At 41.7% G+C, this 27,217-nt stretch overlaps 2 protein-coding genes across 4 annotated transcripts in view; one reads left to right on the top strand and one right to left on the bottom strand.

Moving 5' to 3' along the window:
• Positions 1-7,789, bottom strand: part of Polr1a (RNA polymerase I subunit A) — a 65,505-nt gene extending 57,716 nt beyond the window's left edge. For both annotated transcript variants that reach the window (XM_021189950.1, XM_029534879.1), the window contains exons 1-3: positions 7,604-7,789; positions 3,767-3,971; positions 1,463-1,612 (exon numbers count right to left, since the gene is read on the bottom strand). In XM_021189950.1, the coding sequence (XP_021045609.1) occupies positions 1,463-1,612; positions 3,767-3,971; positions 7,604-7,680 (432 nt within the window). In that variant the 5' untranslated portion in view covers positions 7,681-7,789. The remainder of the gene's footprint in view (positions 1-1,462; positions 1,613-3,766; positions 3,972-7,603) is intronic.
• A 308-nt stretch (positions 7,790-8,097) lies between these two features.
• Ptcd3 (pentatricopeptide repeat domain 3) overlaps positions 8,098-27,217 on the top strand; it is a 30,027-nt gene continuing 10,907 nt past the window's right edge. Inside the window, exons 1-14 of one of the 2 annotated variants that reach the window (XM_021190709.2) lie at positions 8,098-8,208; positions 9,762-9,814; positions 9,917-9,953; positions 12,504-12,549; positions 14,200-14,268; positions 14,716-14,820; positions 16,374-16,497; positions 18,740-18,855; positions 20,255-20,310; positions 21,538-21,625; positions 22,584-22,644; positions 23,080-23,165; positions 23,909-24,053; positions 24,915-24,965. In XM_021190709.2, the coding sequence (XP_021046368.1) occupies positions 8,102-8,208; positions 9,762-9,814; positions 9,917-9,953; positions 12,504-12,549; positions 14,200-14,268; positions 14,716-14,820; positions 16,374-16,497; positions 18,740-18,855; positions 20,255-20,310; positions 21,538-21,625; positions 22,584-22,644; positions 23,080-23,165; positions 23,909-24,053; positions 24,915-24,965 (1,144 nt within the window). In that variant the 5' untranslated portion in view covers positions 8,098-8,101. The remainder of the gene's footprint in view (positions 8,209-9,761; positions 9,815-9,916; positions 9,954-12,503; positions 12,550-14,199; positions 14,269-14,715; positions 14,821-16,373; positions 16,498-18,739; positions 18,856-20,254; positions 20,311-21,537; positions 21,626-22,583; positions 22,645-23,079; positions 23,166-23,908; positions 24,054-24,914; positions 24,966-27,217) is intronic. The other variant, XM_029535030.1, reaches the window with a different exon arrangement.

Raw genomic sequence — 27,217 nt, 5'->3', positions numbered from 1 at the left:
GCAAATAAGATGAGAATTTCTGCTAATGGCAGCAATCTGTCCAGACTTGTTAGACTGAATCTCTATCGAGAGGGCTGAGTGCCCATTGCAAACCCTGGCTCTTTTCTGCTTTCCCAGATCATGTCCTCAAGGCTCCCTAGCAGCACAGAACTACTGAAACGTGAAATGCAGGCACCGTCTTAGCTAATGCCTGTAGGCCTCTCATCTTCTACTCTTTCTTTCAGGGCATTTTATAGAGAACTTCTTGAGGCTGGAAAGATGGTTCAGGATTTAGGCGCACGAGCTTCTCTTCCGCAAGATTTTCAGAATTCACGGGGTGGCTAACCTTCTGAAGCTCCAGTTCCAAATGATCCAATGTTCTCCCCTGGCCTCCAAGGCACCAGGCATGTAGGCAGAGGGAGAACTTCTCTGAGTTCGAGGCCAGCCTTGTCTATATAGCAAGTTCCAGGCTAGCCAGGGCTTTAATAGGGATACCATCTAATAAAACCTTACTATGATAATCCAAACAATAAATTAGCAGTAATAAACTACTACCATCTAACTTCCAGACACCATTCAAGCCTTGAATGTTCTCATCTTTTACTGAAAAATCGAATCAGTTAGAGCCGCATGCTGTAGCTTACAGATGTCAACTCACTGGGAGAATAGTTCTCAGGTGCTTCTTAGAGCAGCAGTGTGTCAGTCTCAGAATGGAACAGTTCAGCCTCTGTTACTGACAGCCTTTAAGTTCTTGAAGGTTAAAGGATTTATGTCTGATGTTCCCTCATGAGCAAGATTCGGCCAACATCCTTGTGGTAGGAAAGCCCCAAAGCAAGGCATCACTTTTACCACAGCACAGAACATGCCACACGATTTATTAAAGTTTTTCTGTCAGGTGGTGCTCACTCTGACTACTTGAACTGAACTGCTGATATCCTGACAATGCAGACCGCATTTGCTCCAAAGAACTATTTTTAAACAGGTTCGAATCCTCCTTTGCCCTATTAACCTTTCCTTTCCACTACCTCTGGTGGGCAGTGGGCTGGAAGGGAGGTTAAAGTATTTAAGAACCCTTACTAAAAGTAGGTTTTGAAAAATGTAAGCTACAGTTCCTATTATAATTATTCACTACCATGATTTGCTCTGGTTGTCCCAGATTTGGCCATTGGGAACCTGAGCTATCCTTTCCAGTGACTTTGAGTACCAACTTGCTGTCTGGCATGGCATGTCACAGACTACTGTCATTTCTCTGATCCTGGGTTATAAAAGAACCCTTGGACAAAGAATGATATGCCTGGAAGATTAGATGTACACTGTCACCTGCCTCTTCTACCACTGCTCCATACAGACCCAAGAAAATATCTAGCTATTGGCATCACTGTACCATACAGGGGCCAAAACATTTTGGAGACTCCTTGGGTGGCAATTAAGAACAACATACAAGCATCTCTTGATATCCTGGTTTCCATTATTAACAACCTACCCTGCTGAGAATTCGCTCAAGCTCATAGACTGCTTGTAGGGCTCCAACTTCCAGGACCCTCAGCTGGCAGATCAACAGGTGAATGACAGCCCGAGGACAAGTCAGCATGTGGCAATTTAAACAGGAACCTCGAAGCAGCAGGTAGAGTTTCTAAAGAGTGGGGACAAAAGGAAATGGGGCATCAGAAAGAGACACAGTAGTGATTTTCAGTGCATACAAGAGATTTTTCTTTCCTTAAGAATTTCCTTAAAAGCCGGGCATGGTGGCACACGCCTTTAATCCCAGGCAGAGGCAGAGGCAGAGGCAGGCGGGTTTCTGAGTTCAAGGCCAGGACAGCCAGGGCTATACAGAGAAACCCTGTCTTGAAAAAAAAAAAAAAAGAATTTCCTTAAGAATTCTACTTCGGGGCTGGTGAGATGGCTCAGTGAGTAAGGGCATCGACTGCTCTTCCAAAGGTCCTGAGTTCAAACCCCAGCAACCACATAGTGGCTCACAACCGTCCATAGAGAGATCTGATACCCTCTTCTAGAGTGTCTGAAGACAGCTACAGTATACTTACATATAATAAATAAATAAATCTTTAAAAAAAAAAAAAAGAATTCTACTTCTGCTTCTATGCCTCGATAGCTTTTAGACCTTTTAGACCCTAACAACCAAACATTTTTCTTTTATGGTTTCACTTTAAAGCATTCAAATTTGAAACTCACAATAGGATGCACAGTCTGAGAAAAGGAATGTTTTTTGTCTTACATCAACAAATAGTTATAATACTTAACTAAGACAGCAGCCTTCTTTAATATGCTAACAGACAAACTATGCCTGTATATACTCCACAGTCTGAAAAACTTAAGAAGAACTCCTGGGGACTAAGTTTCTTGATACTGAACATACACCAGTGCCGTCTAGACAGGAGCTTCACTTGGAAGTTACTGGTCTTCCTTTTGGGGCTTTGCTTCTCCTGTTAAAAAGTCACAGTGCAGAGCCACCTGAAAAGCCAGTGGCCTCTGGAGTACCAGAATTCCCTCTATTACTAGGGAGGTGACTGCCGTTGAGCTTTCTGAAGGGCACCCAGCCCTTGAAGCAAAAGGTGATAAATCAGTGCACTAAGCCTGGGTCAGACCCTGAGCCTTGGATAGCTGGGGTGGCTCACTAAACCTTTCCCTCTTACATGAACAGAATCAAGCTGTAGCTTTTCTCAATTGGAATCAGACTGAAATTCTCTAGGTAAGTCTGAAGGGTAAGCTGAAGTTGCAGGATAAACATCCCTCATCTGAGACTCTAAAATGCCAAACTTCTTGAGCCCTGATATACAAACAAATTCAACACCTGACTTCATGGTTATGGACTGAAGTAAAGATGTAGGCACATTAGAAATACACACACTTCTCTTCAGGCTGTGTATATGAGGTACATATAAACTATGTTCCATCAGGCTGTGTATATGAGGTATATAAACTATGAGTGAATTCTTTGTTTATACTTGGGTTCCGTTGTTGCAGGAAATATTAAAGAAAAGTTGCCCAGCCATCTCTCCTGCCCGCTGGTGTTCCCGCTCTGGCACTGGTACTGGAGGGCCACAACACCATGTCCCGGTGGGGTTTGGCTCAGAGTATTCTCACCGCTGAGCTACTCTCTCCCAGCTAGTGATTTCATCTCGCTTCCACGCAGCACCCCACACAATCAGCCATCTCAACATCTAGCTACCCACAGAAACATGACTCTTAAAACTTAATTATCCAATCAGATTTATATAGCAATAAGATCACAATTTACAAGATGCCAATACAATAATTTCAGAGCCAATTGATAATGATAAAAGCTTTATCCCAATTATTCTAACCTCGTGAAAATCTTAGCTATTTATGGTGGTTTAAAACCACTTGGGATCAGAATCTTCTTCCTGTTCCTTTGCCTCCATGTTGGCTTCTCTCCTCCTCCTGCGATCTCGATCTCCATCTCCATCTCTCTCTCTCTCTCTCTCTCTCTCTCTCTCTCTCTCTCTCCCCCCCCCCTTCCAAGCTCCACCTCCTCCACCCACAGGCCTGCCACTGCCCTAATGTGATTGGACAGGAAAATCCTGCAACATTCCCTTCTTACAATATCACCATTATGGAGCCTATAAGCACTCTAAAATCTGAATTTCTAATCACTTTTGGTCTCAAGCATTTTGGACAATGGCACTCAGGGTGTACGGTTTCTAGGTCCATAAAGGATTTTTTTTCCCTAAAGAGACAGGAACAGGAAGGAGGTGATCCCTCACAACCTCCTAAGTCCCAAGACCCACATGCCCAGGGCCACACTTACATCGAAGAGGAGAGGGTTGTAGACTGTGAGCGGGAGATCAATGTGGCCCAGGTGTCCAGAGCAGTTGTTGAAGTCCTGCACGCAGGTAGAACATACTTCTTTGGAATCTGCAGGACCCAAAGCCAAATCATACAGGCCATTTGCTGAAGGGTTTCCCAGGTTGTCCACATAGCGAGGATTTGTAATGGATTTAACACTTAACTTCCTGAGGAGATTAAAGACAGACCCAGGGAAAGCTCAAGTTATTCATTGATGCTGAAGTGGGAGAGGCAGGTTATAACCAGACCTGACTAAAAGCCCAACTTGTTCAATGAAGGAAATGTCAAACAATAACTCCCGTGCACAGAATAACGATTTAAGAAAATTAAACACAAATAAAATCTTAAAGAAACAGAACTTACTTTGTGCAAGGTTTCATCACTTTATTTAATGGAACTGTCAAATAACTTGCCATGTACCCACCAAGAACATGTCACCGTGCCAATGGGACAGCAAACATCATACACACAAAATGTGCTCTACCCAACTGTATTTGGATGTCCCTACAAAGCAATAGTTGGAAAGTCTCCTTAAATGTACTTTTACAAAGTCAATTTGGCCTTTTAAATCTCTTCTAATTTAGAAGTTTGAGGGGAGCCAGACTGTCCCAAGACTTTCTCGGAGGCAGGCCCTGATGTTCTTGTCCGGGAGTGACAAAGCCATTCTAGGGGAGGAGCCAGTACCTCAAAGGAGTCAAGGTTGCAGCTTCTTTGAACCCAATTCTTCCCTCTGGGCTATGGTTACCAGTCCTATGGTAGCTGTGTCTGAGGTATCCGGAATTCTCTTTGCCAACATTGTCCAACTTAGCTCTCTGTTGACCTTGGCCATTTTCCCCCTATCTATAAATAGTATGTAAGATGCTGTACTTCCTAATAAACTTGCTTGGCATTAGACATAGCTTGTGCAAGGCCTCCTGTCCCCAGCTTTCATCCTCTCCATCCTCTATCTCTTCATTCCTTGGCAGGTGCCCTTCAGGGCCCAGGTCCAAGTTAGAAAATAAATGTGGGGCAAAGATACCATCCCAACTTTGCACCCTAGGGGGAACAACAACAAATGAGTGAGTTGTGTGGTCAGGTAAACTGACGGTAGTCCACAAAGAACAAAGCTGTGCAGAGCTGGGAGGCTCCCAGGGTCTACGCCACTGTGAGGACCAAGGCTGCACAGAGGCAGCTCTGCTGCTGTGGCTCTCTCTCATCAACATGGTTGGTCACCTTTCTGCGGCTAAGCTAATGTCAACAGAACGGTTATCTAACTCAAAGGTGTGTGTGTGTGTGTGGTCTCGTACCCCAGCATGGCGTCAGTAATGCTAAACAAGTTACTTAGCTGTCTTGTTAATTTTTGAAACTGCAATGAGATATACATAAAACATGTTAACCATGTTTAAGAGAGCAGTTCAATGGTACTAAGTACACAGCACTGAGCCGAGCGGTGGTGGCACAGGCCTTTCATCTCAGCATTAAGGAGGCAAAGGCAGGCAGACATCTGGGAGTTCCAGGACAGCGTGGTCTACAGAGTTCCAGGACAGCCAGGGCTACACAGAGAAACCTTAACTCAAAAAACCAACAAACCAACCAAAAAACCCCCAAACTCCCACAACACATACGCTCTGTTTCACAAACTAAAAGGAACTGCCTCTCCACTCTAACACCTGGTTTCTATCAGGCTTTAGCTATGTCACCTACATATCACATTTTACCTTTTCTATGCCACTGCCCTAGGTCCGTTCTCCCGTCACGCTCTGTCCTTCTTTCCTCTTCCACCCTCGTACCTATCCAGTCCGGTCCACCTTCCAACAGCAGTCAGACCTACTCTGAAGTGAAAATGTAGCCAAGCTAATACCACCCTCACCACCTTTCTAGGAGCCTGCTCCTGGAGAAAGGATACTTTCCATAACCCACAACACTGCTTCTCAGACTTCCTAAGGCTGCAACCCGCAGAATGCAGTTGCTAATGTTGTGGTGACCCCCAACTTAAAATTATTTCATTGCTACTTTATAACTGTCATTTTGCTTCTTTTATGAATTGCAGTGTCAATGTCTGATATCTGACCCACAAAGAGCTCGAAGCGCACAGGCTGAGAACTGCTGACCTACAAAGGTTTCCCCTGATGAGGCAGGGCTGAAAGTTTTGGATCTGGCACCAAACAACTAATGCTCCTTTTTATCATGTGGGAACTGGTAGCTTTCCATCTCCAGAGTAAATACTAAGCTCTTAAAATGACATGGGGGTTGGGGGTGGGGTTCCTGGTCTCTGACCTCACTTTATTCCAGTCACCTTGGCCCCCTTACTGTTCCAAACACAGGCGGTGAAGGACTTAAACATTCATAGTGCCACAGAATATTCACAAACGCTCAAAAACATATGAAAAGCTGTGTGTCATCCTCAAATCAATGCAAGTCAAAACCACAGTGAGATACCACTTCAACCCATCAGTGTATGATGAAAAAAAAAACAAACCAAACAACAACAACAACAACAACAAATAAACAAACCAAACACACAGCTAGAAAGGACTCAGAGAAGATGGAATCTTTATGTATGGTTGATGGAAACATATGATGGTGCTGAAATTATGAAAAACTGAATAACGCTTCCTCAAAAAGTTAAAAATGGCATTAATGTCTAAACCAGGAATTCTGAGTCTGGGTATGTACACACACTTTAATAGAAGCATCATTCACAATTGCCAAAAATTGGAAATAGCCCAAATGTCCATCAGCAGATGAGCTGATGAAACGGCATGTATATATTTACCATGTACTATTTATTTAACCCTAAAAAGGAAGTAAGTTCTGATCTACTTATCCCTAATTTTGAGGACAGTATGCTAACCGCATAGGCCAGTCACAACAAGTCGGGCACTGACTGACTCCATTTATTTGAATAGGGGCCTGAACAGTCAGAATAACTGAAATAGAAAGTTATCAGGAGGCTGCCACACAGCAGAGGCAGGGAAATGAGGAGTGACTGATTACATATGGAGCTTGCAATGGCAAGATGATGTCTTGTAGAGGGGGTAGTGGTGATGTTGTTACCAGTGTGGTGGACCTTTTATAATTTTTTTGGATTTTTCGAGACAGTGTTTTTCTGTGTCCACGCAGCTCTGGAACTGACTCTGTAAGACTGGATTGGCCTCGAACCCACAGAGATCCTCCTACCTCTGTCTCCTGAATGTTGAGAGGGTTCTTTTTGTTTTTTGTTTGTTTGTTTGTTTGGGGTTTTTTGTTTGTTTGTTTGTTTTTCCAGACAGGGTTTCTCTGTGTAGCCCTGGCTGTCCTGGAACTCACTTTGTAGACCAGGCTGGCCTTGAACTCAGAAATTCGCCTGCCTCTGCCTCCCAAGTGCTGGGATTAAAGGAGTGCGCCACCACTGCCGGCAATACTGGGAGTTTTTAATGCATATTGAGTTATTAATGGGAGTCTAAGAAGTGTGTATGCTATCGTGATCAAAATGAGGATTAGAAAAGAGTCCCCAGGACTTCATAACTAGGGTCTTGATCCAAGATTTAAAAGTTCATTATCGCTTGGACCAGAGGAGACTAATTAGGAAGTTGAAAAGCGTGCGATGGAATGAGAGTATAAATGACATAAAACTAGTTGATTAATGAGGAAGATGAACAGATGAAAATGCAGCAAGCGCATTCATTCCCACAACTAGCAAGCAGGTGCTAGGCAGCCAGCCCCCGACCACCCACTCCTCGCCGCCCCGGACTGGCTCGGCTCAAAGCCTTCTGGGAATCGTAGTTCCCGGCTCCAACTTCCACAACCCTGCTCTACACGCATCCCACTAACTCCTTACTTGAGCTCCTCGGCCGAATACATCCCGAAGGAAATGCCCTGAAGCCGCCTCCATGGCGTGTGCTTGGAGGCCAGCATCTTCCGAGTCAGTTTTGAGGTCCGTCACTAGGAGAGAAGGTCCAGTCAGCCGCAGAAAACGCCACTTGAGTCTTGCAACGCAGAGCCACCATGTGTTTTCCACTGCGCTTGCGTGCGGGAAACGCGGCTTGGCGGATTGGCTTGGACGAGTTCATTTTTGCTTTCCGGGTGGGGAAGGGGTGGAAGAAAACAGTCTCAAAAATCTTCCTTCAGTTTAAAAACAAAATTACACAGGAGACTTTAGGACAGAATTTCAAGTAAGTTTATTCGAGCTGAATGAAGTGTACTGAGCGCTCCGCTGCTAGTCTAACCAGACAGGACCTTGTGACCACCCGCTTGGAGATGAGACGTCCCAAGCCAGCCCCGCCCCTCGCCCTGGAGGCGGAGGCCGTTCCCAACGTGCTCTGCGAAGAGTCTAAAGATGGCGGCGGCTGCGGTTGCGGCTCGCCGCCTGCCTTTTCCCAGCGGGCTTGTCTTGCTGCGGACCACTCGGGGGATGGGTGTGTGTGAACCGAAGGTCTCTTGCAGGTAAGGAGATCCAGAGTCAGTTTGGTCTTGCATTTCCCTGAGAGTCGTGAAAGTAGGTAAGACGCAAAGGTATTTGCATGGTCGAGGCCCGGCGCTCTCAAGGGTAACACGAGGTATAGTCGTATTTACTGATGTTTCGATCTGCGAGTTCGGGAATTCTTTCGGAAGATTTTTGTTGGTTGGTTGTAATACTATATAGAATCAAAATTGCCCCTGTTCTCGTGAAGTTTACATTTACATTCCCGTGAGCGCCTCTACAAGCCCCTACACAAATTTCTTTATCCCCACCCCCACCATCTTCATTTTAACCCTGCCAAAAATAAAAGGCAAAGTAACAGATCTTTCACAAATAAAAGGCAGGCTATGAGACTGAACGTTATGAAAACCTTCAGCTAAGAATAAGATAAGGCTTTAGTAAAAGCAGAAAAGCCTTAAAACGTCTGACCCCATTCTTTCGATCTGGTGGTGATAGTTACAGCTTGGGACGTGTTGCAAATATTTAGGTAAGTTCTTTGTACATCCTCCATACAGTGGCCTTGTGGAAATAGGAGGCATTTAGATGTAGTGTAAACTTGTAACCCAATTTTATTTATTTTTGTGTATTGGTCCAAAGACTTCATATGAGCTAATTATTCACTACACTACTGAGTTAAAATCACCTACTGAATAAAAACTTTTATGTTCAGTGTTAACAGTTAGCTGATAGTGGACAAATCTCTTAGAATTCTCTTAGAGAATTCTAAGTAGTAAGAGCTGTCTGAAAGAACTGTAGGGAAAACTGGAAGGAGAAAACCAGCTCCACAAAGTTGCTGTGTGGCCACGTGGGTACAATCACACAAAATAATAAAAACTTTTTAAACTAGGTAAAATGATACCTTTATGTTTGTGGCTTTTATTTTAGGGTATTAAGTGTTGAGTTAATCCATGAATGTGGTATTCTGAAACTTAGTCATGAGCCAGTATTTCTATTCTGGACAAGAATAAGTTTTGAGGCTCTTAAGAGTATAGTGGCTAAAAGACTTGTTAGTCCATTGTTGATTATTAAAAGTTGTGGAATATAAAAACCGCAGTCAGTGCTCTTAGCTTTGTTCTGATGGATTTAAGTGAGGTGGGCTTTTGCTCTCTGGGTAGTGTCTAATAAAAAACAACTCAGCTGAATTGATCCAACCCAGGTTAATTTCTGTGCATTTCAGACCAGCTGTTCAGATTGTTCCAGTGCTATTAAGTTTTCCCTTCTTAATCTGGATGTAATGAGATTACATGTTTAAAAAACCTTGGCTGAGACTGTCCGTAGCTTAGTGATCCAGAGCTTGCCTGGTATGGTTGAGGTTTGATTTCTAACATCAGAAATCAGTGAATCAATCAATCTTGACTGCCTGCTATACGTGCATTGGACATGCTGTTTTGACCATGTCTTCCCTGTTTGACCCATGGTAATTAGAAAATGTGGCTCAGAAGGTGTGCACGCACATGGAGCTGAGTCAGCAGTGCTAACTGTAGGAGCTGTGAGCCGTGCTAACGGTAGGATTTGTGTTGTTTTGTTTTTAATGCAGATTTTATGCTGGAACTGAATCCCTCCCAAAGGTTGAAGGAGCAGATATAACAGGTATTTTTAAAACAATGGAAATAGAAGTTTTTAAAAATGAAAAGACATTGTATTTCTTTGAGTTGTTAGAAAATTGATTATTTTTATTTTTTTCTATATAAGGGATTGAAGAAATAGTCATTCCAAAAAAGAAAACATGGTGAGTATTTTGCTATTTATTTAACAGGTGATTACTGTAACTAAAAAAAAAGGATTTAAATAGTGCCTAACACATAGAAAAATACCATGTTAGCTGTTATTTTTTAAGTTTTGTAATATAATTTTATGTGTGAACTATACATTTAACTTATAAGTGAACAATTAGGTGTACTTTTGTTTAATTTGATTTGTAGTGACTATTTGATATCATTGTATAAATAGGATTAGATTCATTTGTTTTCCCTGCACAAGAGTGGGAACAGTGGCTGGCCATGGTACCATACTCCTTTAGTCTCAGGAGGCAGAGGCACAGGGATCTCTGCATTTAAGGACTAGTGTACCTACTGAGTTCATACAGTAATGCCCTGTCTTTAGAAACAAGAACAGGGATGAGAGAGCACTGGAGCTAAGAGTGGGGACTGGGTTACCTGTGAATACAGCATTCCAGCGGACGCCGCTTTGCATGCTTCTATGTCCAAAACAATGACAAGAGATACCACAGGAAGAATATTTACAGTGTGCTACAATCTACTTGTCACCTGCCTATGTTGTATCTTATAGTCCTATATGTATGCAGTTTTACCCGTATAGCTAGCTAGAATTTAGGTATATATTGAGTGTTTTGAAGTGACATACCCCTGTAGTCCCAGCACTCAGGGCAGAAGGTAGAGGATTGTCACAAGTTCCAAGCCAGCCATTTATTAAAAAATTCCCTTTTTCCTATTGGTAGTTCTTATGAGATGCATTAGGTAGAGTGCAGGAAGGCAGAATGTAATAAGATCATTGAGGACCAGAAGTTTAAGGTCATCCTCAGCAGCACTGTGGAAAATGTTAGGAAACAAGAAATGGTTAGCAAGTCAAGGCCTTTAAAATTTTTAGTTTATAAGCTAAGAGTGCTTTTAGTTTTCTATGTAGTTGGGGGAGAGAGGCTAAATAAAAAAAAATTAACTTGAAAACTATATTTAAAAAATGTCAAATTTTGTGTGGACTGCAGCTTCCTTTGTTTACATATTTCTTACCTTTTATTGTGTGCAGCCCTGCCTTTCCCACCCCCACCCGACCCCCCAGAAAAGAAATGGTGTAGGGTGGATATAAAGAAATGGTATAGGGTAGATATAAAGAAATGGTGTAGGGTGGATACTGAACCCTGATGTGGGGCCTCTGGTTTGTAGGCTTGGTAGAGTTTCAGACTGTACATTTGTCCTTTAAGGCTGTGATTTTCCACATCCCACAACGCCATAGAAAACGTGAACAGATTTTAGTTTTTTGTGGATTTCCTTACATGAGGATGACATGATAAAGGCAATGAAGGAAGTTAGTTTAGATTATGAGGTCATTTTAAAGAGGGCAAGAAGTCTACCTAGGATTTATACAAGAAACACAATTTCCAGATTAGCAAAGAGTGAAAGTGTGTGCTCAAAAGTATTTGTTGATAGAAGAGCAAATTTGAACAATAATTTGGGCAGAAACAGGGTCAGATTTAAGAAATGTCTGCATCTTACTGGCTAGCCATGCAGAAGGAACGCTTGCATAGATACCCAAAGAACTCTAGAGCACTCTCGGGTGAAACAGCCTAGATAACATGTTATCTATAACATTTAAAGGCATTAGTTACATCTTCATGGTCACATGGATCGTAGAAACCCATGTAAACACGTTCCAAGTGACACCAAGTTGGTTTTGATTATTTTTGTTGTTTTGTTTTAGTCTGCTTATGCTTAAAACTACCTTTAAAAGTTCCTGGAAATGGAGGGTTGAAAATGAACTTGCCTTGAACAATTGAAGCCTTGTATTCAGTTCTTGATACTGCTTGAAACTGGGTGTTGTGGTACATGCCTGTCCCGTCACTAAGGATGGGAAGGCAAGAGGACCAGAAGTTTAAGGTCATCCTCAGCAGCACAGGGAGTTTGAGGCCAGCCTCGACTACATGAAACCCTGTCCCAAAAGAAATTTTTTCTGGGGATAAGAAAATCATGTTGGGTAGGATCACAATATGACATCAGACACCATAGTAAGGATACAAGCGAGTCGCTGTAGTGGCTTTGCTTTAGTTGTTCCAGGGTAGAGGTAAGAGCCAATAGTTTGGATAGTTAGCAAGAGTCCAGAGAGCTGCTCTAAGTGGGTTGAAGGAAGTCAGCAAGGTAGATTGATGGGGAGAGAGGGGGAGTCCCTTTTCCTGGGTAGTGAATAGTATTAGAGAGCATAGGAAGCAAAGGGAAGGAGGGATGGGTACCTGTCAAGAGAGCCAGGCTTCTGGTGCTCAGCGTCTACCCCACAAGAGCTCTAAGCTCTATTCTCTAGCACTTGATTATTGAGTTAGAGTCTAGCTCTGGAGTCCAGATGGTCTCAAACCTTCAATCCAACCTCTTCTCCCTCTTCTGAGATGATAGGATTGGCAGTCAGGCCTGCTTCTCACCTATTACTGTTGTAGTGGATTTGAGAAATAAGTCTTGGCCCTAGGCGAGAGCTGAAGTGTCCATCTTGTTTTATGCCTAGTGTCTTCTGAGAGTAGAATGTCTTGATAAAGGTTGACTTGTGGTTCTTATTCCAGGGATAAAGTGGCTGTTCTTCAGGCACTTGCATCTACAGTAAACAGGGTAAGTAGGATTTTAAGGGTTAATAACAGTCTGTTATAGCTCTTTACTCATCATAATTAATATGTTGTGTAGCTAGAAATTTTCTTAAAAACTAATCCAATCCCTCTTGGAAAGTGGGAAAACAGGTTTTGAAGTGACCGGCATAGGACTGGCTAGGATGTGATGCCCAAGTAGTGTTCGTACTGACAATTGTGTGTTTGTACTGTTTTGCTTTTAGAAACAGGTTCTTTCTATAATATAGTTCTGGCTGTCCGGGTACTTGCTATGTAGACAAGGCTGCCTTGTGCTCGCAGAGATCCTCTTGCTTCTGCCTCCCAAGTGTTAGAATTTTTTAAAGGTGTACACCACCAGGTCCACCTCATACTAATTTTTTAATTACTGGAAAAGCTTCTTGAAATACTAGTTTCTAAAAATGACATGAAGTAATTAAATAAATTAAAAATTAATTAGTTAAAAAAAAACAGGTGCTTGTTTCTGAGGGATTGGGTAACCATGCACAGCTGCTGTCTTTATATGACTCTGAGACATGGGTCTTTCCTGCTAGTGATAATACACTGGTCAAAATGTAGATCTTTTGATGGGTGTGGTAGAACATGTCTTTAATCCCAGCACTTGGGAGGCAGAGTCTGGAGGACCTCTGAGTTTGAAGCCAGTCTGATCTACATTATGAGTTCTAGGATAGACCAAAACAAACAAACAACAAAAAAGCAAAATACAGATTTTGCTGGGCATGGTTGTGCAAACTCAATCTTTGGAAGCACAGTGGACTAAGGCAGGAATCTTACAACTTTGAGGTCAGCAGACCACATAGAACGCCCTACCAGGAGGCGAGGTGACTATAGAAGTTAGGGAGTTGGGTTTCCAAGAGACACACACAGTTCCGAGTGGATTTCAGGTGCCTATTTACAGACAGGTGAACTGTTCAGCATCTGCCCACCTGACTCATTGGAGCCAAGGTCTCAGCCGAAAGAAGAGCTCAACTAAAAAGACTAGTTTAACCAGCCAGTATTCTGGGAAACTCTTGTTTCTGCATTCTGAGCACTAGAATTAGTGGACTAACTAGAGGGCTGACATACCCATCCCATACTTATGAGTTCTGCCTCGTGCTTGCATGGCAAGTGCAGGATCTGTTTAGCCGTTCCCAGGCCCCTGGAGAAGGAACTCTCAAGTAAAGTTGCACATGGGCACATAGTGACTGTGCAGTGAAGGAAACTTACTGCAGAAAGCTGTTAGTGGGAGTAGTTAATTCATGGGTCCTTTACTAGAGTTGAAGACAGTGAGAGTCCTGACAGCACACTGATATCCTAAGAAATAGACTGAGGAATTAGCACAGTGCTAAAATGCTTACTAATTAATGTCTGAGAGCCTGGGTTCTATCCTAGTAACAAGAGAACCTTTTAAGATGGAGGCATGGGGGTTGTATTTACTAGCTCTGTGTTGTGTAAACTTGGGGGAAAGTCTTACTGACATGTGTATTTTATATATATATAAACACATACATATATACATATATATATGTATAGGCACATGATCATATTTCTACATGTATGTTTCCTGTCTTAATTAAAATTTTATTTTACAGAACTTGTGATCATTAAAGCTTAGATATTTTAGCAAAAATCTAAAAAGATGTGTGTGCCTTTTCCACAGGATCCTACAGCTGCACCTTATGTATTTCACGATGATCCTTACCTCATACCAACCTCTGCTATGGAGGCTGTGAGTACTATTGGGTAACTTTTCTAGTAATTTTTAAAAGCCTTACTGGTTTGTATAAGGCTATATAAGTAGCTAAATTATTAAAATAAAACAAGAAACCTTGAAAAGCTTACAAATACAAATTGGTAGACTCTGAATCTTAATTCTATCAAAAAATATTTAAGTTGTTTCTGAAAAAGGTTTTTATTGTTTGTTTTTTAGTATTAAGGTCTTAACTAACACTTAAGTAAACAATGTGTGTCTATGGTATATATAAAACATGACCTGAAATCAGTACCATACTCAGAAGTGACATATGTGAAGTACTGTAACTTGGCTTGTAATTGGGACTTCTTGTATTTTTGTATTCTTTTTTCTGGAGCAAAGAGAGCAATTTTTGCTGAGGGTGTAGTCTTGCCTGAGTCTAAGTTATTTGTAAGTGCTAATTTGTATTTTTTTCTTACGTAGCGTTCATTTTTATTGGCAAAGAAGTCTGGAGAGACTGCAGCAAAGTTTATTATTAATTCATATCCCAAATATTTCCAAAAGGATATAGCTGAGCCTCATATACCGGTAAGGAGAGGTGATTGTGTCCTTTACATTGTAATGTAAATACAAATTAAATCACGCTTCCACAGCAGATTTAGCCATTTTAGTGCCCCGGATATTGGAGTGAGAACCTTTGCTAACCTTTTAAAATTCCTTTTTTGTCTGTGACTCTTCTACTCTATTACAGTTCCTTTTCAGGGACCTCTGATGGCTTCTGGCATTTCCTTATAAGTATTGTCTTTATGAGGGTTCTTTGTTCTGTGTTTCTCTTTTACAGTCTGCACTTTCTGTTTTGGTCATTTTTGCACTTCATTGGCATTGCTGTCTTACCCACATTCTTCTTGGAGCTTGAGGCCATACTTCTGACACCCCTTGGTCCAGGAATTGTACAGTGTCTGTCCACCCAGCAGCCACTGCAGTCAGTTAAACTGTAGCAGTGGGAAATGCCCTCCTCGGCAGCTCCTCCTGCCTGCAGCCCAAACTCACCCCAGGCAAGCCGTCCTCCATACTCTGCACATACTGCAGCTTATGTGACTGACCGGCACACTGGCAGTTGTAGACTGCTCATTGGTTGGCCCATCACTCCCCTTTTGGCTGGCTATGCTCCTGTGCTTTCTGGAAGCCTCATGAGGTCTCCTGCCTTGGAGGTGGTGTCATTGCACACTGTACTGTAATTAGCTCTGTCTCTATCTCGGGAGTTTAGTGTTGGTGATGGACTATAGACCCTCTTGTAAGCTCTCTGCCATTAGCTATGCCCTGAGTGGATTGCTTTTCCTGCTGCGACATAATACCTGACAAGCAATTTAATGATGGAAAGTTTTAGGTCAGCTTAGAGTTTAAGGAAATGCAGCCCATCATAGTAGGGAAAGAATTTTAGCAAGAGCAGCAGGCGGCTAGTCACAGTATAATTGAAATGGGAGTAGAAGCTGTGCATCCTAGTGGTTAGCTCACTTTCTCTTTATATACAGTCCAGAACCTGTGTGACACGACCCCAATCACATATCCACCTCAGTTAACCTAACCTAGAAAATTCCTCACAGGCATATCCAGAGGCTGGTCCTTTTGGCTATTCTTGAATCTGTCCTGTTGACAGCATTAACTGTCATTAGAATGGGTGTGCTTTGAGGGTGGAGCACTCCCTTTAAAAGCATCTTAGAATCCCTAGTGCCTAGCTTCGTACTTGAAGTAAAGGAGTTCTCATTTGAAATATATTTGAAAAATTAGAAAATGAAGTAAAATCAAAGCAAAGTATTTAGATCAAGCTCAGGTTGAGACCCTTAGTTGGAAATATGGAGTGAATATTTATGTTTGAATATTTTTAAATTTTCAAGTCAAGGAGATGCCTAAACAGCCTTCTGTCCAGGCTGCAGATGTGTACTGGCCCTTCTCGTTCTTACTTGTATATTCTGTTTTAGATTTTGTACTAAGGCATTTATGTTCAGATGTAAGTGTTACGTGGTGTAAGAACAGGGACTGGAACAGCCAGTTTACTTGGGTCTCTGGAGGCTAATAGCCTCGCCTAGTTCACCCTGCTACCTTGGCCTGTTTGTAGTCATTCACTTCTCCTCTCGTTCTAGTGCTTAATGCCTGAGTATTTTGAACCTCAGATTGAAGGTGTAAGTGAAGCTGCCCTGGAGGAACGAATCAGACTCAGAAAAGTCAGAGCTTCTGTGGACATGTTTGACCAGCTCTTGCAAGCAGGTGACTCTTTTCAGTCAGAGCCTTCCTGCAGCACAGGACCCTTTTATACAGTTCAGTTAGCTTTGAGTCCAGTTAGCTTTGAGTCAAAAGGCAAATAATGCTTACTCTGCTTGCCAGCGTTGTTGGTGATTTAATTGATATAATGACATAATTCATTTTCTGCTCTTAGCTTCACCCTGGAATTATAAGTGAGGTAGAGCTGCAGGTTTATTCACTTTGGTCCTGTGCACTAGCAAAGGAAGTACATGGCCTCTGTTTCTAGCATTAGGTGCCAGAAGGCAGAGCCAAATAAAACAGAAAACTTGATCTTTATTTTATGTGTGTTTTGCTTGCATGTATATCTGCATCATTTGTGGGCCTGCTGCCCGGGGAGGCCAGAAGAGGGCCTCTGATCTTCCTAAACTGCACTTACAGGTGGATAGTTTACCACTGTTGTGGGTGCTGGGAATTTGACCAGGTCCTGTGGAAGAGCAGCCAGTGCTCTTAACTACTGAGCGTCTTTTGAGCCGCAGAGAAATGTTTTAAAAGAAAGACTTGTTCAATGGGGATCAGGGATTTGATTGATAGGGTTCTTCCTCACTTGGTAGTCTAGAAAAGACTGGATCTGCAGTGAACTTAGTGCTGAGGTGTTTAAGTAACACCTGCTGTAAAAAACCTACTGAGGGACTGCACATACCTATACCATGGTGGGCAACACTGGAAGCCTCAGCACGCAGGCATTACTTACACTGTTTCATCAAGAATGACCTTGAACTCCTCCTGCCTCAGTTTCTTGAGTGCTAGGATTACAGAGATGGGTACTTACGTTAAGCTTAATAAATTGAGTCTTTTAGGGTTTTTTTTAAAAATATTTACTTTTGAAAAACATTCTTTTAAATTTTTTTAATATATTTTTGCATATAAGAATGTTTTGGCTGTGTGTGCTTACCCCATACTCTAGGAGGGCAGAAGAGGGTGTTGGATCCCTGGGACTCAAGTGAGGGTTGTAAGCCACCATGTGGCTGTTCTGGAGGTTGAACTCGGGTCCTCTGTCAAAGAGCAACAAATGTTCCTAGCCACTGAGCCCTCTCTCCAGGCCTCTCTGCTTTTCTTTCCTTTGTACTGCTCTCTGTAAAGGGAGTGCTGGGAATTAGCACATTTTGAACAGTGGGGTTTTTTGTGGGTTTTATTGTTACTTATTTTTGAGGTGCTGGGAGTCAAACAGGTTGTTGGAGTTTTTTGTTTCTTTGTTTTTGAGACAGGGTTTCTCTGTGTGGCCCTGGCTGTCCTGGAACTCACTCTGTAGACCAGGCTGGCCTAGAATTCAGAAATCCGCCTGCCTCTGCCTCTCAAGTGCTGGGATTAAAGATGTACACCACCACCACCCGGCAAACAGGTTGTTTTTAAGGTTATTACAACTACACAGCTATTTTAGTAGTTCTGAGCACATTTTTAATGAGGGCCTGAATCCAGTTGGGATAATTGTTTGTGTTTATTATAGTGGATCAGGTGTAAGAGAATTGAGAATTGATGTGGACCAGCAGCTTGTCCTTAAGTGATAGGTTCCAGAGAGGAGTGACCAAAGGATCAGAAAATAAAGAAGATAGGAAATCTGTTGTCAAGAGGTCTTGTACAGCCTGAATCTTATGCCAAACGTATTCAGAAATACAGTTTACAGGGGGTGTTTTAGGGTTTCTCTTCCTGCACAAAACATCATGCCCAAGAAGCAAGTTGGGGAGGAAAGGTTTTACACTTCCACGTGGTGTTCATCACCAAAGGACGTCAAGACTGGACCTCAAGCTGCTCAGGAAGCAGGAGCTGATGCAGAGGCCATGGAGGGATGTTACTTACTGGCTTGCTTCCCCTGGCTTGTTCAGCTTGCTTTCTTATAGAACCCAAGACTACCAGTCCAGGAATGGCACCACCCACAATGGGCTTGACCCTCCCTCCATGATCACTAATTGAGAAAACACCTTACAGCTGCACCTCATGGAGGCATTTTCTCAAGTGTGGCTCCTTTCTTGGTGATAACTCCAGCTTGTGTCAAGTTGATACACAAAACCAGCCAGTGGGGGGCTGGGTAACAGAATCAGCACAAAGCAATCATACATTATGTGCTAATTGGTAACGTGGTAGTAGGGATTAAGTATGGAGCCAAATAAGCCACCATCAATAGAAAAAAGTGAGGTGTTTCATTCAAGAGGCTTTGGGTGTTTGAAACATTTCTTTGTTTTTTTGTTTGTTTGTTTTCTCCTAACCATAGGAACCACAGTGTCTCTTGAAACAACTAATAGTCTTTTGGATTTATTGTGTTACTATGGTGACCAAGAGCCCCCAGCTGACTATCCTTTTCAACAAACTGAACATTTGGAAAACTTGGTAAAAAAAAATTAAAAACTTGGCTTTTTTGTTTCTAAAATAGTATTTTCTCAGTGGGTTAGGGTTTTGTGTCGTATCATAGTACTAAAAAGTTCTATACTGAGGTGGCTCAGTGGTAGCCTTTTTTTGTTGTTGTTTTTAAAGATTTATTTATTTATTATATGTAAGTATACTGTAGCTGTCTTCAGACACACCAGAAGAGGGAGTCATGTCTCATTGCGGATGGTTGTGAGCCACCATGTGGTTGCTGGGATTTGAACTCAGGACCTTCGGAAGAGCAGTCGGGTGCTCTTACCCACTGAGCCATCTCACCAGCCCAGTAGTAGCCTTCTGTAAACATGATAGGGACACATGAACTTGTTTTCTAGTCACTTTTAATCAATGTGTATTATACAAAATAGTGTGTTTTGTTGTGACAATTTCATACCTATATGTAATGTATTTTTATCATACTCCCTTCTCCTTTCTCTAGTGGTCTTTTTCATCCTCCCACTTTATCCCTTTCTACTTTGTCTTTAGGATGTATATGTTTTAGGAGATTGTACAGGTGAGAAAAAGCAAGCAACATCTGATTTTTTAATCTATAGATAATCTCTAGTTCCACCGGGTTTTCTTAGAAATGACATAATTGTCAACTTTATAGCTGAGTAGAACTTCGGTGTGCTTATGTTCCACATACTTTGGGGGGAGGTGAACCTAGGCCCTCCATATGGTAGGCAAGTACTGAATTGTGAAACTGTCTCTACTTCCCCCACTTTTGTGGATGGTTTTTTGTTTTGGAAATTTTTTGTTGTTGATTGTTTTGTTTTATGAAACAAAGTTTCTCTGTGCCCTGGCTGTCCTGGCATTTACTCTGTAGACCAGGCTGACTTGAGACTCACTGAGATTTGCCTGCCTCTGCCATCCAAGTGCTGGGATTAAAGGTGCGTCACCATGCCCAACCCTGTTCTTTTGTTTGGCTGGTTGGTTTGGTTTTTGAAATAAAGATCTAGCTTAGACTAGCTTTAAATTCAATTAATTCCACATGCCTTGGCCTCCCAAGTAGCTGGCTTGTAGGCTCCTTCTTAGGCCTAGCTACTCACTGCTGATTATGCTGGCATACCTTTAATCCCAGCACAGAGGCAGAGGGGCAGGTCTCTGAGTTTGAGGCCAGCCTGGTCAGATTTTAAATGTGTGATCATCTGGAGATAAAACAAAGGTGACAAATCTAACGTCCTCAGTGTGCACTAATTTTCACACTATAGGAATTCACTGTGGGTGTGAACATTGGGGGTTTCCTTTGCCTTTTGATGATCTGACATTTAAGGTTTTTTTTTGTTTGTTTGTTTTTTAATGATTTTTTTTTTTTTAAGTAGCTTGCAAGGAAGCATTGTCTTACCTTTTATTTCATCTGTTCTAGGAGGAAGCTACAGAGGAAAATGATCAAACATCCAAGATAGAGTCCGGTCCTTGGAAGTATGTTAAACATGGAAGCCTTGTGTTATGGGAATTTTACAGTACATGAAAAATATGCTACATTGTCCTCTGGAGTTGCAATCCCATAAAATGTTCTAAAATAGAGACTTATTTTGTTCATTTTACAGATGTATTCCACAATCTGTCTTTGTATATTTATATTTTATACCTTTTGCCTTTTTTGTTTTGTTTCATGGTATAGAGACTCTGTAGTCTTGGTTGTCCTGGAGCTCACTATGTAGAAGAGGTTACCAACAAACCCAGAGATCCTTGTGACTCCTGAGTGCTGGGATTAGTAGTGTGTGCCACTATACCTGGTTTCTCGGTTACTTCTTTAAGATTCCACTTATATAGCCCAGGCCAGCCTCAAACGCGGGCCGTTCCTACCTCTGCTCCCAGGGACTGGTCTAAGTTGTGTGCTGCATCACTTGTGGCTAAGACTATGTTTTATAAGATTGTTACCTCCTGCCAGCATACAGAAATCCATTTAGGTTTTGGCCTGGTTGTACTTTGTGTTGTTTTTCATCTGTGTATAGTTTAATTAGTAGTGCTACCTTGAGATGTAAATCCCTAACTAATTCTTAAAGATTTGATTTGATTGGATATATAGAGAAGAAAGGCTACCATTAATACGAGAAATTCTAGTTTAGAGAGAGGGCTCAGTAGTTAAGAGAATTTCCTATTCTCACAGAGGTTCCAAGTTCTGTTCCCAGCATCTTGTATGTAATTCCAGCTCTGGGAGATGTGACCTCCATGGGCACTAGCACACACTCAAACAGATGCACACACGTGGACTTTGTAGTAAGATCTTAGCTTATATCATGGGGTCTTCAGTATACAGAAACATTTATACAAGGTAGGTACCATTTTTTTACCCTCTAGTAAAGAGGCAAAACTGCTCATGCTAGAATATGCAAGACTCAGGATCGAGGTTACCTTGTGGAATTTTGTTTTCGATGGGGCAGAGAAGCAGCCTCTGCTGCGTATCTTGTTCTTCGTATTTGACCTGGGTATTTCTTAGATGTTAATAACCACTTCCTCGTCATTCCTGGTCAGGGCCCTGACATCTATGACAACTTAGGATCTTTAACCAATTTCGAAGTGATAGCCTGTTACACTGAGTCATAGAACAGTTATGTACATTGCCCAAAACATTTCCAGAAAGTGGTGACACTCGGCACTAGTTTTCTCTGTGCCTCCAGTTGATGTTTCCTTTGATGTTTCTAGAGCACAAAACAATGCTGAGAGGATCTTCACTTTAATGCCAGAGAAGAATGCACGCTCCTACTGCACAATGATCCGAGGGATGGTGAAGGTGCCTTTCTTTGTTTATTTGTATCTTGAAGGTCCATTGAGTTCATTCTTTTCTACCCCTATACTAAAAGGGCTAGAAGATGCCTGGGATCATGAATATATGCAGAATTGGGTATTTTGGGGGTCAGTGTTAAGCAAGATTTCTATTTGCTTCATACATTTTTTTCAATAAGCATAACATGAAAAGGTTAATTTTTTTTGAGACAGGCTCTCTGTATAACCTTAAATGGCTGGACCAGCAGACAAGGCTTAAACTCTCGAAAATCCCCCTGTCTCACTGCAGGTGTTACACAATGCCTGGCAAAAAAAATTCTTCTTTTCAGACAGGGTCTCTGAAATTGTCTGGGCATACACTACAATACTTAGTGGTCATTTTATGTAATACTATGTTCTCTACAACCTGTTAAATGAGATCCTAATTATGTCTTTTTATCAGTCCTCAAAATTTTTTGAATTTAGCAGCATTTCAGATTTTTGAATAGGGATGAACATTAAACTTCATTAAGTTTTGTGAGTTTTATGTATTTATGCATCTGACTAAGTTTATGTAAGCGTGTGGGTGGGTGAGGGGGGGTTGGGTTTTTTGGAGTCAGAGTTCCTACAGGAAATGAGAACTCTAGTCCTTTTGGTTGAGCACCAAGTTGTCTTAAAGACTGAGCTGAGCTTCCCCACTTAGACTAACATTTTAGAGCAGAGGGCTTGTTGGAAGCTTTCCAGGGTGTGTTGGAAGATGTCCAGGTGTATTGTCTTCCCCATTTCTACCCATTAGATGGTGAGCGACTTGTTTCTGCCTCATTCTCAGTTGTGACAACTGAAACTGTCTCTAGGCATTGCCAGTGCCTCCTGGAAGAAGCCCACTACCCTGGGATACAAGCTTCCCAAGAGTAGGAGCCTTCTGTGTTGTGTGCTCACGTTCCTGGTTGGGGAGACTTTGATGATGTTCGCTTTTTCCTCTCCAGCACCGAGCTTATGCACAGGCGTTGAACTTGTACACAGAGTTATTAAATAACAGACTTAGTGGTGAGTTTAAGGACCCCTCACACTTCTGTCTTCCTTTAACACAGTGGTTCTCCACCTTCCTGATGCTGCAACCCTTTGATAACATTTCTTATGTTGTGGTGATCTGCAATCTATAAAAGTATTTTCGTTGCTACTTCATATCTGCAATTTTGCTACTGTTTTGGACTGTAATGTAATATCTGATATGTGAACCTACACAGATTGGGAACTACTGCTCTTAACAAGATTCCGTGAGATCTCTGGATTTTGCACCAGTTGTTTTGAGGCTTGGGGGTGTTTTTGTTTGTCATCTTGTGCTCATAATTAAATGGGAGTGGAGAACTAGTTCTATGGCCTTTCTGAGATTAGCTAAGACACCAAGACTGACCATTATTTCAATTTCAGCTTTTATGAGGTGAATTTTCAACCTCAAGTTTTGTTACATTTCCTTTACAGCTGATGTATATACCTTTAATGCATTGATTGAAGCAAAAACACTCATACTCAATGAGAAATTTGAGGAAAAATGGAATGGTATACTGGTAAGCAACCAGCTTCTTTATCTTGTAGCTACCTTACTAATAAAGATTAATTTAGCATTTCTGTGGCCGTCATTACTCTCATGGAACAACTACTCAGTACCTATCTACCAGGAGAAAAGAAAGCACTGATCATCAGTCACCATATAGCAAGAATTCAGGAAGAGCTGCAACGGTTCACTGTGATTGTTTTTGTTGTAGGTCACAAAGGTGACGTACGTATTAAAGTTCTGGCCAGAGATGACAAATTGAAAACATCAGAAAGGATTTTGGGCGAAAGTTAAAAGTAGAACGTTTTAGTCCCATAGTTCTTAGGTTATTTTATTTTATTTATCTCAGTTAGGTGGAAGATGGCAGATGGACACCATGATTCCTTGCGTGGATGATAGGATGTCAGCCCCGTAACAGTGTTAGGCTTTCCTAGAGGGTGGGAACGCTTCCCGTGCAAGGCAGTGCTTAGTCATGGTTTTTGGTTTTTCTGATTTTCTTTAAGAAAAGACCTTACTAGCCTGGAACTTGCTATATAAGCCATACTTGCTTTGAACTCACAGAGATCTTTTGTTTCTGACTCTCAGGTGCTGGATTAAAGGTGTGGGCTGGGCTGTTTACTTATTAAAGCAAATAGTTTTTAATTGGGAGTATGGGTGTTAATTTGTTTTACATGTAGCCACAGAATAAAGTTTTCTCAACAATTTTGGCAAATTACCTTAGAGTAAAATAATGTTTCCTGTTTTGGATTCACCTAGGATCTACTGAAACATATGGTTGCACAGAAAGTGAAGCCAAACCTGCGGACTTTTAATACAATATTGAAAGGTCTCCGGAAGTTTTACTCACTTGGAAGGATACCGGCCTTACAGACACTACGTGAAATGAAACATATTGGAATAGGTAAGGAATCCACACTGAAGACAAGGTGCTGAGGTGGCCGCTGGGCTCAGCCACAAAAGCAGGACGTGTCTTCATCCTTCCTTACATCAAATCATTCTGTTAGGGTTTTCTTACTGCAGCCGTAACTTCAGGTGCAGTTGGCCCTTTGTATCTGTTGTATCTATCTTAGAATTCAACCCCAGATAAAAATGGCAGGAAAAAAATAATTGTAAACAGTTTTTGGTCATTCATTCCTAAATAATACAAGAAGTATTTGCCTAGCTTTTACAGCATATCAGATGTTACTGGTGGTCTAGAAATGCTTTCAAGTACACATTAGGGTATGCGTGGGTTATATGCAAATACGTCACCATATCATATGAGGACTTGAGCATATAGTAGCCAGGCATCAGTGGGGTTCTCAGTCTATATCCCCATGGATACCAAGTGGACACTGTCTGCAGGGATGGGAGTGCCTTACACAGTGTTCTGTACAGGAAGTACAAGGTTACTTTAACATTTGAGAGACATTTTTTTCTGTAGCTCTTGATTTTGATGGAAACTGATTGCTTTGTTAGCCAGCTTTAAATCCCATGACATTTTCTAGCATGACTAGATACTCTAACCCGAATTATGTGCTGACATGTTGTAGATATTTCAGTAATTAATTGACGATTAGGTGGGCATTGATTGACTTCATGGTGCTTTGCTCCTCTCCCTGATTGTATGAATATGACAAAGGACTGCTGTCTTTAGGGTGACATCACCTTTTCATGAGATAAGGAATAGAAAGGGTAATATTGTGTTTCAGTTTTATTTTGGATAGCTGTGTTTTTACTGTTTTGTTTTTGTTTTCCTCCTTCATCTACCTGGGAATTTGAGAACCCTCACTTGCAACATACCATCATATTATTCACCTCTTTTATCCAAGAGGTATGTAAAACCTTACCTTATCTTGATTTGTATGTAAATCGACCATCTCTGTTGAGTTATTGTAATTGTTAAAGTATCTGCTCTCTATATGAATTAAGAACAGAGAATTCACTGGGCGTGGTGGTGAGTACCTTTATTTAATCCGAACACTCAGGATGGGGAGGCAGGTGGATTTCTGAGTTCAAGGGTGGCCTGGTCTACAGAGGGAGTTACAGGGCAGTCTGGGCTACATAAACCATGTTTTCAGGAAGAAAAAAGAAGTAGAGTTCAGAGGCAGGAAAGATGGCTCAGGGGTTAAGAACAGTGACTGCTCTTCCACAAGACCCAGGTTCAATTCCCAGCACCCACATGATGGTTTAAAATCATCTATAACTCAAGTTACAGTGGATCTAAAGCTGCTTCTGGCCTCCAGGGGCCCTAGACATGCATAAGCATACAAGAAGACAAAAACCCATGCACATGAAATGAAAACAGATAATAATTTAAAAATAGAATTCAACCCTGCATGGTTCCATGCCTGTAATCCTGCACCAGCACTTAGGAGGCAGAAGCGAGGTTGGAGACGTTGTGTGACTAGTGGAACCCTTGATTGCAATTTAAAATACAAACTTGGAGAGGGCATGTCAAGTGTACTATATCATTCTTGCACTACAAAAAAGAATAGGCAAGGTGGGTTGTAATTAAGGGTTTCTTTTGGTCTTTAGAACTGTGTGCTACTCAGTATAATCGCTTAGTAGCCATAAGTAATTACATAGTTTATATTATTTTTAAAATCTTGACATTAAGCCTTACAAGTCATATGCTTTCCTTTGTGGGTTCTAAGAATCAAACTCCATCATCAGGCTTGGCAGCAGTTCCCTTGTGTGACACCGAGCCATCTAGTGCCCCACGATGTGCCCTTTCTTAATCTGCCATCTACACTCTTGCCAATCATCTTCCTTAGTGATTCCTCTTCTCCTCTCATATCTCATATATGAACATAAGCACCTGTGTAATTTAGATATTATTTGAAAGAGAAATGTAATATTTGTGTGAGTGTAGCATAGCTGTACTTAATATGATTATCTCTCATTCTGTTTTCCTACAAATGGGACTTAACTGTTGATCTTAAAAAGATCTCTATCATGAATTTCAGACCTGGTGGCACCTGTCTATAACCACAGAATTTGAGAAGTCAGAGCAAGCATGTTAGATGTTTTCCAGGCTAGCAAATGATATATGAGTCTCAGAAAAGGGGATAGAGGGGAACTAGGAAGATAGGTCAGTCTTTAAAATGCTTTTTACACAATCTAAAAACTATAGACTTTGACCTCCAGAACACAGGTACACACTTACAGTCCTACCAGAAACAGGTAGATCCTTCCCCTTGGGGCAATCCAGCCTAGCCCTTTTTTTCCTTCAGTTGCTCTTGTCATTGCATTTTATCAAAGCACCAAGACAGACCCTGTTTCAAAAAGGCTGATAGTTCAATGGGCTAAGTACTTGCCTTGTAAACCTTGAGAACTTAAATTGAATTCCAGAACCAATGTAAAGCCAGACTAGGTAGTGGGCATCTAATCCCATGTTCCACTGTGAGATGGGAGGAAGGGACTAGGGAATCCCAGAAGCAGCTCAGGTAAACCTCTGATCCATGGTACTCCTACCTTAGTGTTGGGACTTTTAGAGAGTCTTGCCTGTACCACTGTTTTGAAGTGTTGTCCCTTTGGTGGTTTCTCTCTAGCAGTTTTAGAGTGCTAGGTCTTATATGATATTGTTTTGTTTGTTTGTTTGTTTTGGGGTGGTGGTTTGAGACAGGATCTCTTTGTATAGCAGCCTTGGCTATCCTGGAACTTACTTTGTAGATCAGGCTGGCCTTGAACTCAGAAATCCACCTGCCTCTGCCTCCCCAGTGCTGGGATTAAAGGCATGCACCACCACGCCAGGCTTACATTATATTCTAAGACTCATCTTTGAATGATTTTTGTACACATTTTTTTTTTCTACATATAAAAATAGAATTTTAGCCAGGCATGGTGGCACACGCCTTTAATCCCAGCACTCGGGAGGCAGAGGCAGTCGGGTTTCTGAGTTCGAGGCCAGCCTGGACTACAAAGTGAGTTCCAGGACAGCCAGGGCTACACAGAAAACCTGTCTCGAAACACCCCCCCCCCAAAAAAAAAAAAAAAAAAAAAAAGAATTTTGAGGGGCAAAAAGATGGTTTAAGTCAGTGGTTCTTAACTTTCCTATTGCTGCAACCCTATAATAAAGTTTCT

This window comes from Mus pahari, chromosome 2 (genome assembly GCF_900095145.1).
Source record: "Mus pahari chromosome 2, PAHARI_EIJ_v1.1, whole genome shotgun sequence".
Lineage (NCBI taxonomy): Eukaryota > Metazoa > Chordata > Mammalia > Rodentia > Muridae > Mus > Mus pahari.
Note: the sequence above shows the minus strand (reverse complement) of the source record. Positions and strands in the feature narration are given on the sequence as shown.